General features: G+C 44.5%; 2 protein-coding genes and 1 pseudogene across 52 annotated transcripts in view; all 3 read right to left on the reverse strand.

The window, feature by feature from the left end:
- Positions 1 to 19,119, reverse strand: part of LOC120818130 (protocadherin gamma-C5) — a 168,550-nt gene that overhangs the window by 9,762 nt on the left and 139,669 nt on the right. For 4 of the 50 annotated variants that reach the window (XM_040174945.2, XM_040174943.2, XM_078101212.1 and 1 more), the window contains exon 1: positions 1,811 to 4,570. The exons of 38 other annotated variants lie outside the window; for them this stretch is intronic. In XM_040174945.2, coding sequence (XP_040030879.1) covers positions 1,811 to 4,273 — 2,463 coding nt within the window. In that variant the 5' untranslated portion in view covers positions 4,274 to 4,570. Of the gene's footprint in view, positions 1 to 1,810; positions 4,571 to 5,520; positions 8,737 to 8,933; positions 11,936 to 19,119 lie in introns of those variants that run through there. 8 more of the 50 variants (XM_078101246.1, XM_078101229.1, XM_078101218.1 and 5 more) reach the window with 4 other exon arrangements.
- On the reverse strand, positions 12,180 to 15,085 carry LOC144406193 (protocadherin gamma-C5 pseudogene; annotated as a pseudogene). Its single transcript, XR_013467397.1, has one exon. The product of XR_013467397.1 is annotated as a protocadherin gamma-C5 pseudogene (transcript).
- Positions 16,044 to 18,601, reverse strand: LOC120818135 (protocadherin gamma-C5). Its single transcript, XM_040174985.2, has one exon. It carries the CDS (start codon positions 18,232 to 18,234, stop codon positions 16,297 to 16,299), a length of 1,938 nt encoding a protein of 645 aa, XP_040030919.2. The 5' UTR covers positions 18,235 to 18,601; the 3' UTR covers positions 16,044 to 16,296.

Consider the following 19,119-nt stretch of genomic DNA (forward strand, 5'->3'; position numbering starts at 1 on the left):
ACAGGGCTGAAGAAATGCAGTATGTGCAGAAACTCCCTTCAAACATACACGTCGATCTGGTACTGTTCATGGAAAATTTAGTTTCCTATCACATGCACATATCATCATTGCTAATTCTTTAAAAGGAAAAGACGACAACATGTGACAAGAGACAAGTCCAATGTGTGCTTTTTGATTTAAACACGCCTCTGCCTTAAACAAACATATTGTCTCAACTCACAAAACCCTTAACGACAGTTATTTCTGAGCAGCGTGAGCCAGTTTGTTGCATGTTCAGCTTCGTCATCCATATAAAAGTGTATTTACAAAACACTCGGCCTAAGTCAGTGCCCGTGCCCACTCCTGTAAACTCTCACAGCCTCAGACTGAACAAACAGATGGTAATGCAACTATTCAGATCCTGCATTAAGTCTATGAATTTTCTCCAAATTGCCCCCTAAATTGTCTGTGTAAAAAAAATAAAACAGCACACGGCTGCTGAATAGAGCAGACAGATAAAGGTGAGGAAGTTACTAATAAATGGGCACTATGGCCTCACGGTCCTGCTAAAATTACACACTACTGGAGGCTTCTTGAGCCTGACGTTTTCTACACACAATCTTGCATGCAAACATATGGACATCCAAAGAGATGGCTGCCGCTGTAAAGCCATTACAGGCTGTTGCCATGGCACGCATGAATAAAGAAAGACCCATCCGTCCTCTCTCTCTCTCTCTCTCTCTCTCTGCCTCTGTTGTCCACATAGACACGTGTCACTAGAGCAATGAAACAGATGGTATCCTGCTGACCTCAGGAACAACCCAATTCAGCAACGAGAGAGGGTCTGTGTAATAAAGACTCATGACTCATGTGTCTTTAATAAAGATATCAAAATACTAAATAGGTTGTCTCTGTCTTGTGTATGGGATTATTATCGGTTTAGCTTTGCTTAACACAGGGAGAAGGGTAGATGCTAATCAAGAATGTAAGAAAAGTAAAAATGTCCTGTGCAAAACTTACACAGTGAATACATCCTCACTCATGTGATGCGGGGTCCTGGAACCAATCAACAAACGTTCAGAGGACAACAGGAAGTCAGGGTTCAAGCCACTGACCCCATGAATTCCTGTTTTCCAGCTTCTGCTTTATTCTTTGGCTCCCCCACCCAACCCCTCGTAGCCTGTTCTTTCCTTCGCCCTTTTCCTCTCCTTCCCCCCATCTCTCCCTCTGTCATCCTGTTCCACTCTGTCTCCCAGACAACACTGAGCCAACACTGCAGGATATTTTCATCTGTCTGTCTACTCCTCCTCCTCCTCCTCCTCTTCATCTGTTAGGAGCACTATGTTTCCACCTCCTTTGACATTCCCTCTCCCAGCGTTGACTTCCAGCATGGAATTGACTTGTAACTTTCTATCCATAGGGAACAGGTCCTATCTGCTGTTTAGTTACTGAACGGAGATGGTAACCACATTTTCTAGCCTCTGGTCAGATTAAATATTAAAATGTTCTTCACAGAGAGAGAGAGAGAAAAAGAGAAAGAGAGAGCGAGAGATGGGGAGAGAGAGAAAGATTCTCCAGAAAAAACAAGCAACGTCTAAGTGACATGTGGAATCTAGGTTAGGACTCTACTTCCAAGAGCTAATGCAACATCACATGAGTTTTTTTTTTTACACATGCTTGTACAAACACAGCAAAGCAATATCAAAACTGCATGTGAACAACATTATTATTGGTATTTCTTAAACCAACCTATAGATACTGAAACCCTTGTATTGGTCTCAAACCACGATGGCATATCCCACCAAATGCCATGCTTGCTCTAATCCCTCACCTCACTGGCTGAGTTCATAAGGTGCTTCCTGCTGAGTGTCATGTTCAGCGTGTTGTTTTGACTCAGCATGGGGGTCTTCATAAATACAAAGTCACTTCGGCTGGATAGGGTGGAGTAACAGGGTCTGTATGTCCGTGTGTGCGGGTCCTGGGAGCCACCCACAACCTCCATGTACCGTATGGGTCCATCAGTATTGAGCTGCAGGTGCAGGTCCTTGCTTGGCCTCTGATGGTAGCGGCTGGTCCTGTGACGACCGTAGCAGCAGCAATCCGAATCTCCGAGGACTGGGTCACGGTGCCTTAGGCAACGTACCATGAGGATAACAAAAGTGATAAAGCACACCGCTGATACGCAGGCTATAGAGATGATGAGGTACAAAGTGATGTCCGCCATCCCAGTGCGGTGGTAGAAAGGTGTGTGGCGAGGGCTTACTGCAGCATTGTTGGTTGTTTCTTTCTCATCTACGGTTACTGTAATGTTCACTGAACTGGACTTTGGCGGCTCACCATTGTCCTGAATGATGACCACAATGTCAAAAGTCGAGCCGGTTTCCTCCTCCGCCCACTTGCGGGCTGTGCGGAGCTCACCAGTGTGTGCCCCGATGCGGAACATCCCAGCATTTTGTCCAGGAGCGATGGAGTAGAACAACCATGCATTGTGCCCACTGTCTGCATCCACCCCTACAAGTTTATTTACGAGGTGCCCCGGGCCCACTGATGGGGGCACAGTGAACTGTAATCCTTTGTCTTTGGGGTAGGAGGGATGTACAATCACTGGAGAATTGTCATTCACATCCACCACAAATACATGCACAGTGACGTTGGCTGTCCTTTGGGGAACCCCAGCATCCCGGGCCTGCACCTCAATACGGAAAGCTTTAAGTTGCTCATGATCCAGGGAGCGCATGCTATAGATCTGGCCACTCTCTGGGTTAATGTAGACATACGAAGAGATGGGTGAACCCTGCACCATGCTGGGAAGGACAGAGTAGGAGATGCGGGAATTGTCACCAAGGTCTGGGTCAGTGGCAGAAACAGCAGCAATAGGGGCACTTGGCGCATTGTTCTCTGGGATGTCCACAGAGTACGAATGCTGAGAGAAAGTGGGAGCATTGTCATTTACATCAGAGAGCTTCACCACAAAGGTGGTTTGTGTTGAGAGGGGAGGGGAACCGGCATCAGTGGCCTTGATGACCAATGTGTACTCTGGGACAGTCTCACGGTCCAGGATTCCAGCGGTGGTGAGGCTGTAATGCATCGCAAAAGCTGAATTGAGTTTAAATGGTAAACCTGGTTGGACAGTTAATGTAACCTCTCCATTTAAACCAGAGTCTAGGTCACGTGCACTTATGAGCGCAATCACAGTCTCTGGGGCCGAGTCCTCTCTAATAGGACTGTCCAGTTGTGTCAGTGTCACCTCAGGGGCGTTGTCATTCGCATCGATGATGTCAATTATGACGTTACACGATCCCTCCATGGCGGGAAATCCACCATCTCTGGCCTGCACTGTGATGTGGTATGCGGTGGATTTCTCGTAATCCACGTCACCCTTCACGCGGATCTCCCCGCTTTTAGAATCCACACTGAAAATGTTTACAATGCGTTCCGATGTGTACTTACTGAAAAGGAAAGATATTTCTCCGTTGTTACCCGAATCCGCGTCAGTCGCGTTCAATTTCGTAACTAAAGTGCCCCTTGCAACATTTTCTAAAAGACTAACTTTCTTGACTGGCTCGTCAAAGACGGGCGCATTGTCATTGACATCCAGAATTTTAATGAGCATGAGCGTTGAGCCAGATTTCACCGGCTGACCCCCATCTACAGCAGTGAGCAAAAGGCGAAACGAGGCCTGCGTCTCCCTGTCCAAAGGTTTATCCACCAGCAGCTCTGGAAATTTACTGCCGTCACTTTTAGTTTCCACTTTCAAAATGAAAAAGTCATTTTCCGCCAGGTGGTAAGTGCGTAACGAGTTGGTACCCACGTCTGGATCGTGTGCGCTCTCCAAACGGAACTTTGTGCCCGGAGCGGCCGCCTCTGATATCTCCAGAGAAATGTTGCTGGTTGAAAACTGCGGCGCGTTGTCATTCACATCCAGAATGGTCACCACGACGCGATGAATGTCTAAAGGGTCCTCCAGAAGTATCTGAAAGTGTAGTGAACATGCTGAACTTTGTTCGCACAGTTGCTCCCGGTCAATTTTTTGCTTGATGACCAAATCGCCGGTCGCCTGCTTTACCTCAAAATACTGCGTTGTGGATTCCGACACCATCCGCAATCTCCTCTGAACAATCCCCTGAGATGTAAGACTCAAATCTTTAGCAATGTTCCCAACGACAGAGCCCGGGCTGAGTTCCTCCGATACGGAATAGCTGAGCTGGGCCGAGGCACAAGGGAGGCAAGCTAGATAGAAGCAAAGCCTCCACAGCCTCCCTCCTCCGGAGCGCTTCCGCTGTTTGGAGTCCATTGTGCTGCGCTCCGAGGATCGGAGAGTGGGAAAGTTTTCAACTTATTCTTTCAGCGTAACGTATCCATTTTAAGGTTAAAACGAGGCGGCTAGGCTTGATGATAAACATTTCCTTTTTAGAAATAGAGCGATGGGAAGTTTTGATGTGATCATTTCGACCGTCTTTAAAAAAAAAAAAAAAAGAAACGAGAACGAAAAAAGTATTTTCTGCCTACACTGAAACTCCGTCCTCTGCCTCTGCCTCACTCCACACATGGGCGGGGAGAGGCAACAGAGGCCTCCCCCATCGGAGGGCAGGGCTGGACCAGCTCAGTCCCTCAGCTCACACAAATGGTGAAAACTTTCCAGTGACTCCACGTCCACCGGCAGACAAGGACCAGCTTAATTCTTATTACCTAAGTTTGAGAAGGCAAAACCAACGGGAAAAAACAGAGGAATATGCCAGACATGTGGGAAAAGCAATTGTTCCTCATCCAAGGAGAAACTATGGAAAATATATCCTATCTTATTGTTAGTTATATGGTTTAACAATACAGGGAGAGCTCCCCATTATGAAAACACAGCCGAGCATCAACCAGCTGTTATTTATAACAATGCTATTTGAATCCGCAGGGGGGCGTGATTTCCAAACACGCTTTCCTGACGCAGGTCTACAAATTGGAAGTTAAAAAAGTAACATATAATATAATATGTATACAATAATAATAATATACTGGGGTTTGGGCGGGGGAGAAATATTTGAGTAGTTTTCACTGTTGAAAAAATGAAAATAAAATGTAGTGTATAAAAATGGTAACTTTAAAAAAAAGAATGAAATATACAGACATTGTTTTCGGATGAGGCAACGGCAATGCTTGAAATCTTTTAGGTATGTAATTGTTCTTTGAAATAAAAGATTCAAATTATCTTGCTAAAACGTGTTTTTTCTATGGAAGTTATTACTCTTTCTAAGCCTGTAATACACACACGCCATATTATATAACGTAGACTTAATTTAGGATTTTCTTTTCCCAAGGTGATACAATATTATAGTATATACAAAATTGCTCTGTAAAAAGAATTGAAACCCTGGAGCTGACCAAAAACTATAGCCATGAATATGAGCTATAACCCTACAACTTCACACCAAAATTGAGTGATTTGGTTTTCTGGAGAAACACATAACACATGTTTAGAAGAAGAAGGAACAATCAACATATTTGTTGACAACTTGACTACGACACAATGACTTATGGTTTTCTGCTCACCTGCTGGCTCTCAAAGGTCCAGGTGCTGTCGGGTAAAGACGCATCCAGAACACTGATCACCTCGTTAAAGTCAGTGGTGCTACTGGGTTTGATCATAGTGAAATCACTGTACTCTGACATTGGAGACATTGGAGACATACAGGACCTGAAGGACTGACTCTGAGACAACATGTCTCCTCCCAGGACCTCCACGTACTTTATAGGTCCATCAGTGTTGAGCTGAATCTGCAGGTTTCTGTTGGGGTTCTTGTAATCATCACAGTCAGTCCTTCCCATGCAGCAACTACCGCTGCTTCTGCTGTTCCTCACGCATTTAACCGCTAAGATGAGAAAAGTCAGCAGAGACAGCACGGACACCGAGGCCAGAGAGAGAATCAAATAAAGAGTTATTCTCCCAGTTTTCTTGCTGGGCTCGGGCATTTTATGTCGGAGGTCTAATATGGGCTCATGTAGGCCGTCCTCCAGCAGGATGGACACCGTAGCGGTGGTGGACTGGACCGGTTCCCCGTCGTCCTTGATCTCTATAAGCAGCCTCTGAGAGGAGTCGTCCTGCTCGGACACGGCGCGTTTGGTCCTCACCTCCCCTGTGTACATATTGACAGCGAACAGAGAGGCGTCTGTGGCTTCCGCCAGTTTGTAGGAGATCCAGGCGTTGTGGCCCGAGTCAGCGTCCACGGCCGTCACCTTGGTAACCAGGTGACCCGCTTTAGCGGAGCGGGGCATCCTCTGATGAGAGAGGGAGCCCAGGGCAGCGGAGGAGGGGTAAATAACCGCGGGGGCGTTGTCGTTCTGGTCCAGGATAAAAACATGGACGGTGGCGTTGCTGCTGAGAGACGGAGAGCCCTGATCCTTTGCCTGAACCTGAATCTGGAGCACCTTCAGTTTCTCATAGTCAAACGAGTGCATGCTGTAGATGCTGCCGTTATCTGAATTGATGTAAACATATGATGAGACTGAAACGTCCTGCACTTTGGAGTCCAGTATAGAGTAAGAGATTTTGGCATTTTCACCAAAGTCCACATCAGCTGCTGATACTGAGTACAGGATAGAGCCTGGTACCCCATTCTCTTTTAAATACACATTATAGGATGGCTGAGTGAATATTGGGGGGTTATCATTCACATCAGTGATGCTGACTCGTACAATTCTCCTACTGGATAGAGGAGGAGAGCCTGAATCTGTGGCTGTTATCTCAATATCATAGTCCGAACAGTTTTCTCGGTCCAATGCACCAAATGTAATCAATGCGTAGTTATTAGAAAATGATGGTTTCAGATTAAAAGGAGAGCCTTTGGTCAGTTGCAATGTCACTTTGCCGTTATTATCGGAATCAACGTCACGTGCACTGATCAAAGCAACTACTGTCCCACTCGGTGCGTCTTCACGTACTGGCTTCGGCTGAGAAGTAAAAATGATTTCTGGAACATTATCATTGAAATCAGTTATGTCGATCTGCACGCGACAGTGGCCCTCCATTTCAGGGCTTCCTTTATCTTTTGCAGTTACATCAATGTCATATGACTTGGTGGTTTCATAGTCCAACTCCCCTTTAAGAGTAATTTCCCCAGTTAAAGTGTTGATATCGAAGATTGACAATAAATAATCTGGTGTCCGAGAGCCAAAAGAGAATTCGATTTCACCATTTAAACCTTCATCTGCATCTGTTGCTTTGGGCGCAATAACAACTGACCCCTTTGTGCTTGTTTCACCGAGGGTTACTTTGTAAACGTTTTTTTCAAACACAGGGAAATGATCATTTATGTCTAGCACGTTTATGGTTATCTGCGAGGTTCCGGATCTTGGTGGATTCCCCCCGTCTAATGCCGTCAGTAATATTTTGTGAAAAGCTTTTTTCTCTCTATCGAGGGGTTTTTCTAAAACAAGCTCCGCAACGGTCTTGCCACCCTCATTTTGTTTTATTTTAAGGGAACAACACTCATTTTTACTAAGTGTATATGATTTCAAGGAATTGCTTCCAACGTCTGGGTCCGTCGCACTCTCCAGCGGGAAGCGCGTGCCAACTGCGGCCGATTCGGCTAATTTTAACGATAATTCATTTGAAAGAAAACTCGGAGAATTGTCATTAATATCCCGAATTTCTACTTCAATTCGGTGTAACTGAAGCGGGTCCTCAATAACCACTTGCAGAGGCAACACACAGCTGGCGCTTTTTCCACATAGAGCCTCTCTGTCTATTCTGTCATTTACCACCAGCTCGCCCTTCCCCGCATCCACAGTGAAATACTGTTTACCAGCTTCAGAGGCGACGCGAAGCTTACGGTCAAAAATGTCTGATAATCCCAAGCCAAGATCTTTGGCTAGATTTCCTACCACCGAGCCCCGTTTCAGTTCCTCCGGGATGCTGTAACGAGTCTGTCCGTTTATTGTACTCCACAGGAGAAAGAAATAATGCCACCAAAGAGCCTGCCATCTCCAGTCTCGGTATCCCATTGTCTTTGTCATCCCGGATTCAGTAAAATGCATCACTTCCAGTCCACAAGAACGGGGAAAATGAAGTCGGATTCCGTATTATGAAGGGGTGACATATTCCGCGAAAAAGACCACTGTTCATAATGAATTAATATATAACATTAACTCCGATGTGGCGATACGAACGAATTGCCTATTCTCTTCCAACCCCGAGCGTTGTGATTTGGTGCTGAAGCTGCATGGGGGAGGGAGTAGATCTCTTTGTACGGTTCAGAATTCTATTGGTGTACATCATTCGTCTCGCACAGCCAATGAGAGGAAAACCGAGAAGGCTCGTTAAAGATGCACTAACCCGTTTGCACTGTCATGAAAGACAGTTACACATAAAGCGGATGTACAATGAACAATTGCATGATTAATAGAAATGTTTAACAAATGCATTACTTAAAATTAAGCTCTAATATACCAACGGTTTGCTTTTGATTTAGTAAGAATTATGTATTGGGCTTTTCCTTTTCAATGCAACAATCAGTGTTGTTGTAAGTTTCTAAGTACAGGACATTTACTGAGTGAAATAGGGTATTATGCTTGCTAATACGATGCTAAAGCATGTTCCAAGTTACCCAAAATCTATCCGGAACAGTGTAATACTGAACCCATCCGCTTCATGTGTTGAGTCGCTGTCCAAAACCCCGGTGCTGAAATGCTCTACTCAAAAAGCTTTTCAACATTCAACTCACTAAGTAAAAAAAACATGCTGTTGAGCTTAGCTAAGAAAATTCCACCGTTTTATGTAAAGTTTTTATGTTTACAATTTAAATATACCAACTAACAATAAAACAAAAAAAGTAAAGGATCTCTTAGAATTTCTTGTTTTTTCATAGCGAAAGGAAAAGTTGTGCTTCCCTTCGTTTTACATACACAGTAAAATACCATTCTTACACCACTGAACAATGTATTGGTTCATTTTCCTGACTGCTCACCTGCTGGCTCTCAAAGGTCCAGGTGCTGTCGGGTAGAGACGCATCCAGAACACTGATCACCTCGTTAAAGTCAGTGGTGCTACTGGGTTTGATCATAGTGAAATCACTGTACTCTGACATTGGAGACATTGGAGACATACAGGACCTGAAGGACTGACTCTGAGACAACATGTCTCCTCCCAGGACCTCCACGTACTTTATAGGTCCATCAGTGTTGAGCTGAATCTGCAGGTTTCTGTTGGGGTTCTTGTAATCATCACAGTCAGTCCTTCCCATGCAGCAACTACCGCTGCTTCTGCTGTTCCTCACGCATTTAACCGCTAAGATGAGAAAAGTCAGCAGAGACAGCACGGACACCGAGGCCAGAGAGAGAACCAAATAAAGAGTTATTCTCCCAGTTTTCTTGCTGGGCTCGTGCAGTTTATGTCGGAGGTCTAATATGGGCTCATGTAGGCCGTCCTCCAGCAGGATGGACACCGTAGCGGTGGCGGACTGGACCGGTTCCCCGTCGTCCTTGATCTCTATAAGCAGCCTCTGAGAGGAGTCGTCCTGCTCGGACACGGCGCGTTTGGTCCTCACCTCCCCTGTGTACATATTGACAGCGAACAGAGAGGCGTCTGTGGCTTCCGCCAGTTTGTAGGAGATCCAGGCGTTGTGGCCCGAGTCAGCGTCCACGGCCGTCACCTTGGTAACCAGGTGACCCGCTTTAGCGGAGCGGGGCATCCTCTGATGAGAGAGGGAGCCCGGGGCAGCGGAGGAGGGGTAAATAACCGCGGGGGCGTTGTCGTTCTGGTCCAGGATAAAAACATGGACGGTGGCGTTGCTGCTGAGAGACGGAGAGCCCTGATCCTTTGCCTGAACCTGAATCTGGAGCACCTTCAGTTTCTCATAGTCAAACGAGTGCATGCTGTAGATGCTGCCGTTATCTGAATTAATGTAAACATATGATGAGACTGAAACGTCCTGCACTTTGGAGTCCAATATAGAGTAAGAGATTTTGGCATTTTCACCAAAGTCCACATCAGCTGCTGATACTGAGTACAGGATAGAGCCTGGTACCCCATTCTCTTTTAAATACACATTATAGGAGAGCTGAGTGAATATAGGCGGGTTATCGTTCACATCAGTGACGATAACAGGTAGAATTTTCTTACTGGATAGAGGAGGAGAACCTGAATCAGTTGCTATTATCTCAATATTATACTCGGGAAAATGTTCTCGGTCTAATAAATTACTGGTTACCAGTGCGTAATTATTAGAAAATGATGGCTTTAAACTGAATGGAGAACCCTCTGCCAGTTTCAACGTTACTTTACCATTTTTACCAAAGTCGTTGTCTCGTGCTCTGATTAAGGCTACAACTGTGCCTCGTGCTGCATCCTCACGTACAGGGTTTGCGTTTGAAGTGAGAACTATTTCCGGAGCATTATCATTTAAATCCACGACCATGACTTGCACGCGACAGTGGCCCTCCATCGCAGGGATACCTTTGTCTTTTGCAGTTAAATCTATTTCATGCATTGCACTGTTTTCATAATCTAACGAACGTACTAAAGAAAGCTCACCTGTATCCGGATTTAAATGAAAAAGTGAGGTCAAAATATGTGGTGTGTGCTCTGCAAATACGTATTCAATCTCCCCATTAACACCTTCGTCTGCGTCGGTTGCTTCAACTTTTAAAAGTACAGAACGAGGATCCATATTTTCGTGGACTGTGATATTGTAGAATGGCTTTTTGAAAACGGGGACATTGTCGTTGATGTCGAGGACAGTCACTAGGATTTTTGTGGTTCCAGTTTTGACCGGATTGCCTCCGTCTAAAGCTGTCAGTAATAAATGATGGACACTTTGCTTTTCTCTGTCAAGTGATTTTTCAAGAACTAGTTCCGGAACCTTTCGATTTCCGGACATCTCTTTAATCCTTAAACTAAAACACTCATCTTTGCTTAGAGTGTAAGATTTTACCGAATTACCGCCAACGTCCAGATCTTGTGCTGTTTCTAAAGGAAAGCGTATGCCCGTGGCTGTAGATTCTGCTATCTTTAAAGATCGCTCCTCTGTTAAAAACATTGGAGAATTATCATTTATGTCTCTTATTTCCACTTCTATTCGGTGAAGCTGTAGCGGATTTTCTGTAATAACCTTTAAAGGCAACACACAGCTGGCGCTTTGTGCGCATAACGTCTCTCTGTCTATTCTGTCATTCACCACCAGTTCGCCCTTCCCGGCGTCCACGCTGAAATACTGCTCGCCTGCCTCAGAGGAGAGACGCAGCTTACGGTCAAAAATGTCTGATAGTCCCAAACCCAGATCTTTGGATAGATGTCCTACCACAGAGCCCCGTTTTAGTTCCTCCGGAATGCTGTATCGAGTCTGCCCGTCTATTGTACTCCACAAGAGAAAGAAATGATGCCACCAAAGCGCAAGCCATCTCCAGTCTCGGTATCCAATTCTCTTTGTCATCCTGGGTCCGTTAGAATACGTTATTTCCCTTCCACATAGCGGTCAAATCAGACAAATAGTTTTATCCATCGCCAAAATAGAAAATGTAATATTAATAAATCCTTATTCCATTTTTCATGGAAGATACATTCCGGTCGCCTTCGATAAGCTCATCTCTTCTCCAGCTCACTGTGAGGGTTACCGTGGTGTGACTGAATGGGGGAAGGAGTAGATCTCTTTGTAAAGACCTAAATTCTATTGGTTCACGGCATTCATCCCTGCTATCCAATCCCAAAGACCTAACCCGGTTTATAAAGCTACTGCAGCCCCATGAGGCCGCAATGCATTTGGACAAATGTAATAATATTGAGTTTGAGATTCGGGTGACTGTCTACAGAGAAAATAAAAAATAATATTCACTGGTGAAATATTAAATAGAATAAAAACGATCTACTGTGCAAATGATTTGCAATTGATTAGCAACTAATAATGATTAAGATACCATACCATTTAAAACATTGATATCTAAATCTGAAATAGATTTTTTTAAATGGAATCTGAAGAGAAAAAAAATGGTTTTCTAAAAAGCACAATTAACAATAAATGGGTTAAATGGTTCAGGCTGTAAAAATGGAAACATTGTTATTATTACGTTTAAGACTTCGCACTTATGCAATATTATGTTAAAAATTGATTAGGAAATTCATTCATGTGTTTCAATACTCTGACGCTGAAAGTAAGAATGAGTTGTGTAGATATCTGAATCTTAAATAACTCTGGTTCCCAAAAGACCAGAGGCAAAGGTTTTGTCATATATTTTGTCTTTATCGGGATTCTGGCAAAACACATAAAACCATTACAACAGGAAATACAAATTTAGGATGTATGTGTGTACAATTGGAAAAACGTGTTAATGGAGAAACGAATTTCCATATTAAAACAAACTTGCTGGTCATTGAACGATAAAATGTCATTCGCTGTTATAATGACGGAAAACATGTGTAACCTGGTCTACCATTTGGTGCTCACCTGCTGGCTCTCAAAGGTCCAGGTGCTGTCGGGTAGAGACGCATCCAGAACACTGATCACCTCGTTAAAGTCAGTGGTGCTACTGGGTTTGATCATAGTGAAATCACTGTACTCTGACATTGGAGACATTGGAGACATGCAGGACCTGAAGGACTGACTCTGAGACAACATGTCTCCTCCCAGGACCTCCACGTACTTTATAGGTCCATCAGTGTTGAGCTGAATCTGCAGGTTTCTGTTGGGGTTCTTGTAATCATCACAGTCAGTCCTTCCCATGCAGCAACTACCGCTGCTTCTGCTGTTCCTCACGCATTTAACCGCTAAGATGAGAAAAGTCAGCAGAGACAGCACGGACACCGAGGCCAGAAAGAGAACCAAATAAAGAGTTATTCTCCCAGTTTTCTTGCTGGGCTCGTGCAGTTTATGTCGGAGGTCTAATATGGGCTCATGTAGGCCGTCCTCCAGCAGGATGGACACCGTAGCGGTGGCAGACTGGACCGGTTCCCCGTCGTCCTTGATCTCTATAAGCAGCCTCTGAGAGGAGTCGTCCTGCTCGGACACGGCGCGTTTGGTCCTCACCTCCCCTGTGTACATATTGACAGCGAACAGAGAGGCGTCTGTGGCTTCCGCCAGTTTATAGGAGATCCAGGCGTTGTGGCCCGAGTCAGCGTCCACGGCCGTCACCTTGGTAACCAGGTGACCCGCTTTAGCGGAGCGGGGCATCCTCTGATGAGAGAGGGAGCCCGGGGCAGCGGAGGAGGGGTAAATAACCGCGGGGGCGTTGTCGTTCTGGTCCAGGATAAAAACATGGACGGTGGCGTTGCTGCTGAGAGACGGAGAGCCCTGATCCTTTGCCTGAACCTGAATCTGCAGCACCTTCAGTTTCTCATAGTCAAACGAGTGCATGCTGTAGATGCTGCCGTTATCTGAATTAATGTAAACATACGATGAGACAGAAACGTTCTGCACTTTGGAGTCCAGTATAGAGTAGGAGATTTTGGCGTTTTCCCCAATGTCCACATCAGATGCTAATACTGAGTACAGGATAGAGCCTGGTACCCCATTCTCTTTTAAATAAACATTATAGGAGGGCTGAGTGAATATAGGCGGGTTATCATTTACATCAGTGATGCTTACAGGTATCATTTTCTTACTGGATAGAGGAGGAGAGCCTGAATCAGTGGCTGTTATCTCAATATTAAAGCCAGAGAATCTCTCTCGGTCCAATAAACCACTAGTTACCAGGGCGTAATTATTAGAAAATGATGCTTTTAAACTGAACGGATAATTTTTGGGGAGTTGTAATGCCACTTTGGCGTTGTCGCCAGAGTCAAGGTCTCGGGCTCGGATTAAAGCAACTACTGTGCCTTTTGGTGCGTCCTCACTTATTGTGTTTGGTTTTGACGTGAGCACTATTTCTGGAGCATTATCATTAACGTCTATTACCATGACTTGCACACGGCAGTGACCCTCCATCTCAGGGATCCCTTTATCTTTTGCAGTTATATCTATTTCATGCATTGCACTGCTCTCATAATCTAACTGACCGGCCAAGGAAATTTCACCTGTACTTGAATCCAACTGAAAGATAGATAACATTGAATGTGGTGTGTGCTCTGCAAATACGTATTCAATCTCCCCATTAACACCATCGTCTGCATCAGTTGCTTCAACTTTTAATAATACAGAACCAACGTCATTATTTTCATGTACTGTTACATTATACAAAGGCCTTTTGAAAACGGGGACATTGTCGTTGTTGTCGAGGACAGTCACCGTGATTTTAGTAGTTCCTGTTTTGACCGGATTGCCTCCGTCTAAAGCTGTCAGAAATAAATGATGGACACTTTGTTTCTCTCTGTCAAGTGATTTATCTAATACTAGTTCAGGAACTTTTCGATTACCAGACATCTCTTTAATCCTTAAACTAAAACACTCATCTTTGCTTAGAGTGTAAGATTTTACCGAATTACCGCCAACGTCCAGATCCTGTGCTGTTTCTAAAGGAAAGCGTATGCCCGTGGCTGTAGATTCTGCTATCTTTAAAGATCGCTCCTCTGTTAAAAACATTGGAGAATTATCATTTATGTCTCTTATTTCCACTTCAATTCGGTGTAGCTGTAGCGGATTTTCTGTTACAACCTGTAAAGGCAACACACAGCTGGCGCTTTGTGCGCATAACGTCTCTCTGTCTATTCTGTCATTCACCACCAGTTCGCCCTTCCCGGCGTCCACGCTGAAATACTGCTCGCCTGCCTCAGAGGAGAGACGCAGCTTACGGTCAAAAATGTCTGATGGTCCCAAACCCAGATCTTTGGATAGATGTCCTACCACAGAGCCCCGTTTTAGTTCCTCCGGAATGCTGTATCGAGTCTGCCCGTCTATTGTACTCCACAAGAGAAAGAAATGATGCCACCAAAGCGCAAGCCATCTCCAGTCTCGGTATCCAATTCTCTTTGTCATCCTTGGTCCGTTAGAATATGTTATTTCCCTTCCACATAGCGGTCAAATCAGACAAATAGTTTTATCCATTGCCAAAATAGAAAATGTAATATTAATAAATCCTTATTGCATTTTTCATTGATAATATATTCCGGTCGCCTTCGATAAGCTCATCTCTTCTCCAGCTCACTGTGAGGGTTACCGTGGTGTGACTGAATGGGGGAAGGAGCAGATCTCTTACAGACTTAAATTCTATTGGTTCACGGCATTCATCCCTGCTAGCCAATCCCAAAGACCTAAACCGGTTTATAAAGCTACTGCAGCCCCATGAGGTCGCAATGCATTTGGACCAATGTAACAATATTGAGTTTGAGATTTAACGGGTAACTGTGTTCTGAGAAAATAAAAAATAAAAAAATTCACTGGTGAAATATTAAATAGAATAAAAAATGATTCAATGTGCAAATGATTTGCAATTGATTAGCAACTAATAATGATTAGATATAATTCCATTTAAAACGTTGACAATTCCATCTAAAATAGATTTAAAAACAAAATTGGAATCAGAAGAGACTAAAAAGGGTTTTCTAAAATACCCAATTAACGTGCAATTGTTAATGAAACAAGTTGGGTTAAAGGGGTTAGGTTTTAAAAATCGATACATTGTGATTATTACGTTTGAGACTTCGCACTTATGCAATATTTTGTTTAAAAAAATATTAGGAAACGGATTAATGCGTTTGAATACTGTGACGCTTAAAATAAGAATGAGTTGTGTCACTGGCGTGTTCAGGGAGTGGCCTAGGGTGGCACGGGCCACCCCTGAAATTAGCCACCCCAAGTGCCACCCCAATATCTTAAAATATGATAAGCTATATGCCCAGTCAGAGGCGGGCCACGGCACTTCATGTAAACTGCTCTTGTTTAGAGTTGCAGTTCCTTCTCAAACCTGAGTGGCAGAGATGAGCTAAATTAATGCTATGCCGACACCTGGGTGTGGGTGTGTGTTTTCTCGTGTGTGTGTGTGTGTGTGTGTGTGTGTGTGTGTGTGTGTGTGTGTGTGTGTGTGTGTGTCTGCGCAGGCGGTCCTGCTCACACTTCAAGCCACCCCTATAAAAAATGTCTGGACACGCCCCTGAGTTGTGTAGATATCTGAATCTTAAATAACTCTGGTTTCCAAAAGTCCAGAGGCAAAGGTTTTGTCATATATTTTGTCTTTATCGGGATTCTGGCAAAACACATTAAAAACTATTACAACAGGAAATACAAATTTAGAATGTGTGTACAATTGGAAAAAAATGTTAATGGTCAAACGAATTTCCATATTAATACAAACTTTTCATCTTCATTATAGAGATATTTAAATACAGAAAAAACTAATGCAAGGCTGGTCATTGAACGATAAAATGTCATTCTGGGTTATAATGACGGAAAACATGTATAACCTGGTCTACCGTTTGGTGCTCACCTGCTGGCTCTCAAAGGTCCAGGTGCTGTCGGGTAGAGACGCATCCAGAACACTGATCACCTCGTTAAAGTCAGTGGTGCTACTGGGTTTGATCATAGTGAAATCACTGTACTCTGACATTGGAGACATTGGAGACATACAGGACCTGAAGGACTGACTCTGAGACAACATGTCTCCTCCCAGGACCTCCACGTACTTTATAGGTCCATCAGTGTTGAGCTGAATCTGCAGGTTTCTGTTGGGGTTCTTGTAATCATCACAGTCAGTCCTTCCCATGCAGCAACTACCGCTGCTTCTGCTGTTCCTCACGCATTTAACCGCTAAGATGAGAAAAGTCAGCAGAGACAGCACGGACACCGAGGCCAGAGAGAGAATCAAATAAAGAGTTATTCTCCCAGTTTTCTTGCTGGGCTCGTGCAGTTTATGTCGGAGGTCTAATATGGGCTCATGTAGGCCGTCCTCCAGCAGGATGGACACCGTAGCGGTGGCGGACTGGACCGGTTCCCCGTCGTCCTTGATCTCTATAAGCAGCCTCTGAGAGGAGTCGTCCTGCTCTGACACGGCGCGTTTGGTCCTCACCTCCCCTGTGTACATATTGACAGCGAACAGAGAGGCGTCTGTGGCTTCCGCCAGTTTGTAGGAGATCCAGGCGTTGTGGCCCGAGTCAGCGTCCACGGCCGTCACCTTGGTAACCAGGTGACCCGCTTTAGCGGAGCGGGGCATCCTCTGATGAGAGAGGGAGCCCGGGGCAGCGGAGGAGGGGTAAATAACCGCGGGGGCGTTGTCGTTCTGGTCCAGGATAAAAACATGGACGGTGGCGTTGCTGCTGAGAGACGGAGAGCCCTGATCCTTTGCCTGAACCTGAATCTGGAGCACCTTCAGTTTCTCATAGTCAAACGAGTGCATGCTGTAGATGCTGCCGTTATCTGAATTGATGTAAACATACGATGAGACAGAGACGTCCTGCACTTTGGAGTCCAGTATAGAGTAGGAGATTTTGGCGTTTTCACCGAAGTCCACATCAGATGCTGATACTGAGTACAGGATAGAGCCTGGTACCCCATTCTCTTTTAAATACACATTATAGGAGGGCTGAGTGAATATAGGCGGGTTATCGTTCACATCAGTGATGCTGACAGATATAATCTTCTTACTGGATAGAGGAGGAGAGCCTGAATCAGTGGCTATTATCTCAATATTATACCCGGAGAACTTCTCTCGGTCTAATACACCACTTGTAACCAGTGCATAATTATTAGAGAATGATGGTTTCAGAATAAAAGGAGAACCTCTATGAAGTCGCAAAGTCACTTTACTATTATTACCGGAATCAGCGTCACGCGCGTTGATCAAAGCCACCACCGTCCCACTTGGTGAGTCTTCACGCACCGGCTGCGGTTCAGATGTGAGAACAATTTCTGGATTGTTGTCATTTACATCTACAACATCTATCTGCAGGCGACAGTGACTCTCCATGCGAGGAACCCCCTTGTCCGTCGCAGTTATTTCAATTTTGTAGAACGTCGATTTTTCATAATCCAAGTTTCCTTTCAAATATATTTCCCCTGTTAATGAATTGATTTCAAATACTGATAAGACTGAATCCGGTGTCCGCGACGAAAAAGAGAACTCAACCTCTGCGTTAGAACCCTCGTCAGCATCAGTTGCTGCAATTTGTGTAACGAATGTATCTTTCGCACTATTTTCCCTCAACATAATTTTGTATATATTCTTATCGAAAGCAGGGAAATTGTCGTTTACATCAAGCACTGAGACAGTAATCTGTGATATTCCAGACATGACTGGATTTCCCCCGTCTAAGGCGGTTAGTAGCAGCTGATGAACTGCTTTTTTCTCCCGGTCCAGGGGCTTCTCTAACACTAACTCCGGAACTGTTTTACCATCTTCAACTTCTTTCATTTTTAATGTAAAACATTCATTTTTAGTCAAAATATAGGATTTAACTGAATTACTTCCGACGTCAGAATCTTCTGCACTCTCCAAAGAAAAACGAGTTCCAACTGCTGCCGTTTCAGAGATTTGCAAGGACAGTTCTTTTGTATGAAAACTAGGCGAATTGTCGTTTATATCTTTTATTTCTACCTCAATCCGATGTAAACTAAGCGGGTTTTCAAGAACAACTTGTAGGGGCAACACACAGCTGGCTCTTTGTCCGCATAAAGCCTCCCTGTCTATTCTGTCGTTCACCAGCAGCTCGCCCTTCCCTGCATCCACACTGAAATACTGCTTATCAGCTTCCGAGGAGACTCGCAAATTACGATCAAAAATGTCTGTTAGTCCCAAACCCAGATCTTTGGCTAGATTTCCTACCACAGAGCCCTGTTTCAGTTCCTCCGGGATGCTGTAACGAGTCTGTCCGTTTATTGTAATCCACAAGAGAAAGAAATGATGCCACCAAAGCGCCTGCCATCTCCAGTCTCGGTATCCCATTGTCTTTGTCATCCCGGATCCGTTAGAATATGCCACTTCCCATCGAGAAAATCGACGTTAATATCCGGTTCCAACGAATATAAATTATCCCTATACAAATATGTGAAGCATTTTTGTTCATGTTTGATGTTTAAATTAGCGATTCCTTTTCATTTATGGGGTGTGAGCGCATCACCCAACATCCTCCTGCTCTTTGCATGGTTGAAGTCTACAATTCTGAGTCTGCAACAGGGGGAGGGGATGGATCTCGTTGTACGCGATTGGTGCAGAGCGTCCATCCTTACCATCCAATAGAAAGGGGAGTTAACAGTGCTTTTGCGGCGCTCATCAAACTCGGCCTATGTATTGGGTGTG

Source organism: Gasterosteus aculeatus, chromosome 4 (genome assembly GCF_964276395.1).
Source record: "Gasterosteus aculeatus chromosome 4, fGasAcu3.hap1.1, whole genome shotgun sequence".
Taxonomy (NCBI): Eukaryota; Metazoa; Chordata; class Actinopteri; order Perciformes; family Gasterosteidae; genus Gasterosteus; species Gasterosteus aculeatus.

Bases quoted from the DNA above. Each gene is read 5' to 3' on its own strand.
- LOC120818135 (XM_040174985.2), bottom strand. From the start codon at position 18,234: ATGAAAGAAGTTGAAGATGGTAAAACAGTTCCGGAGTTAGTGTTAGAG.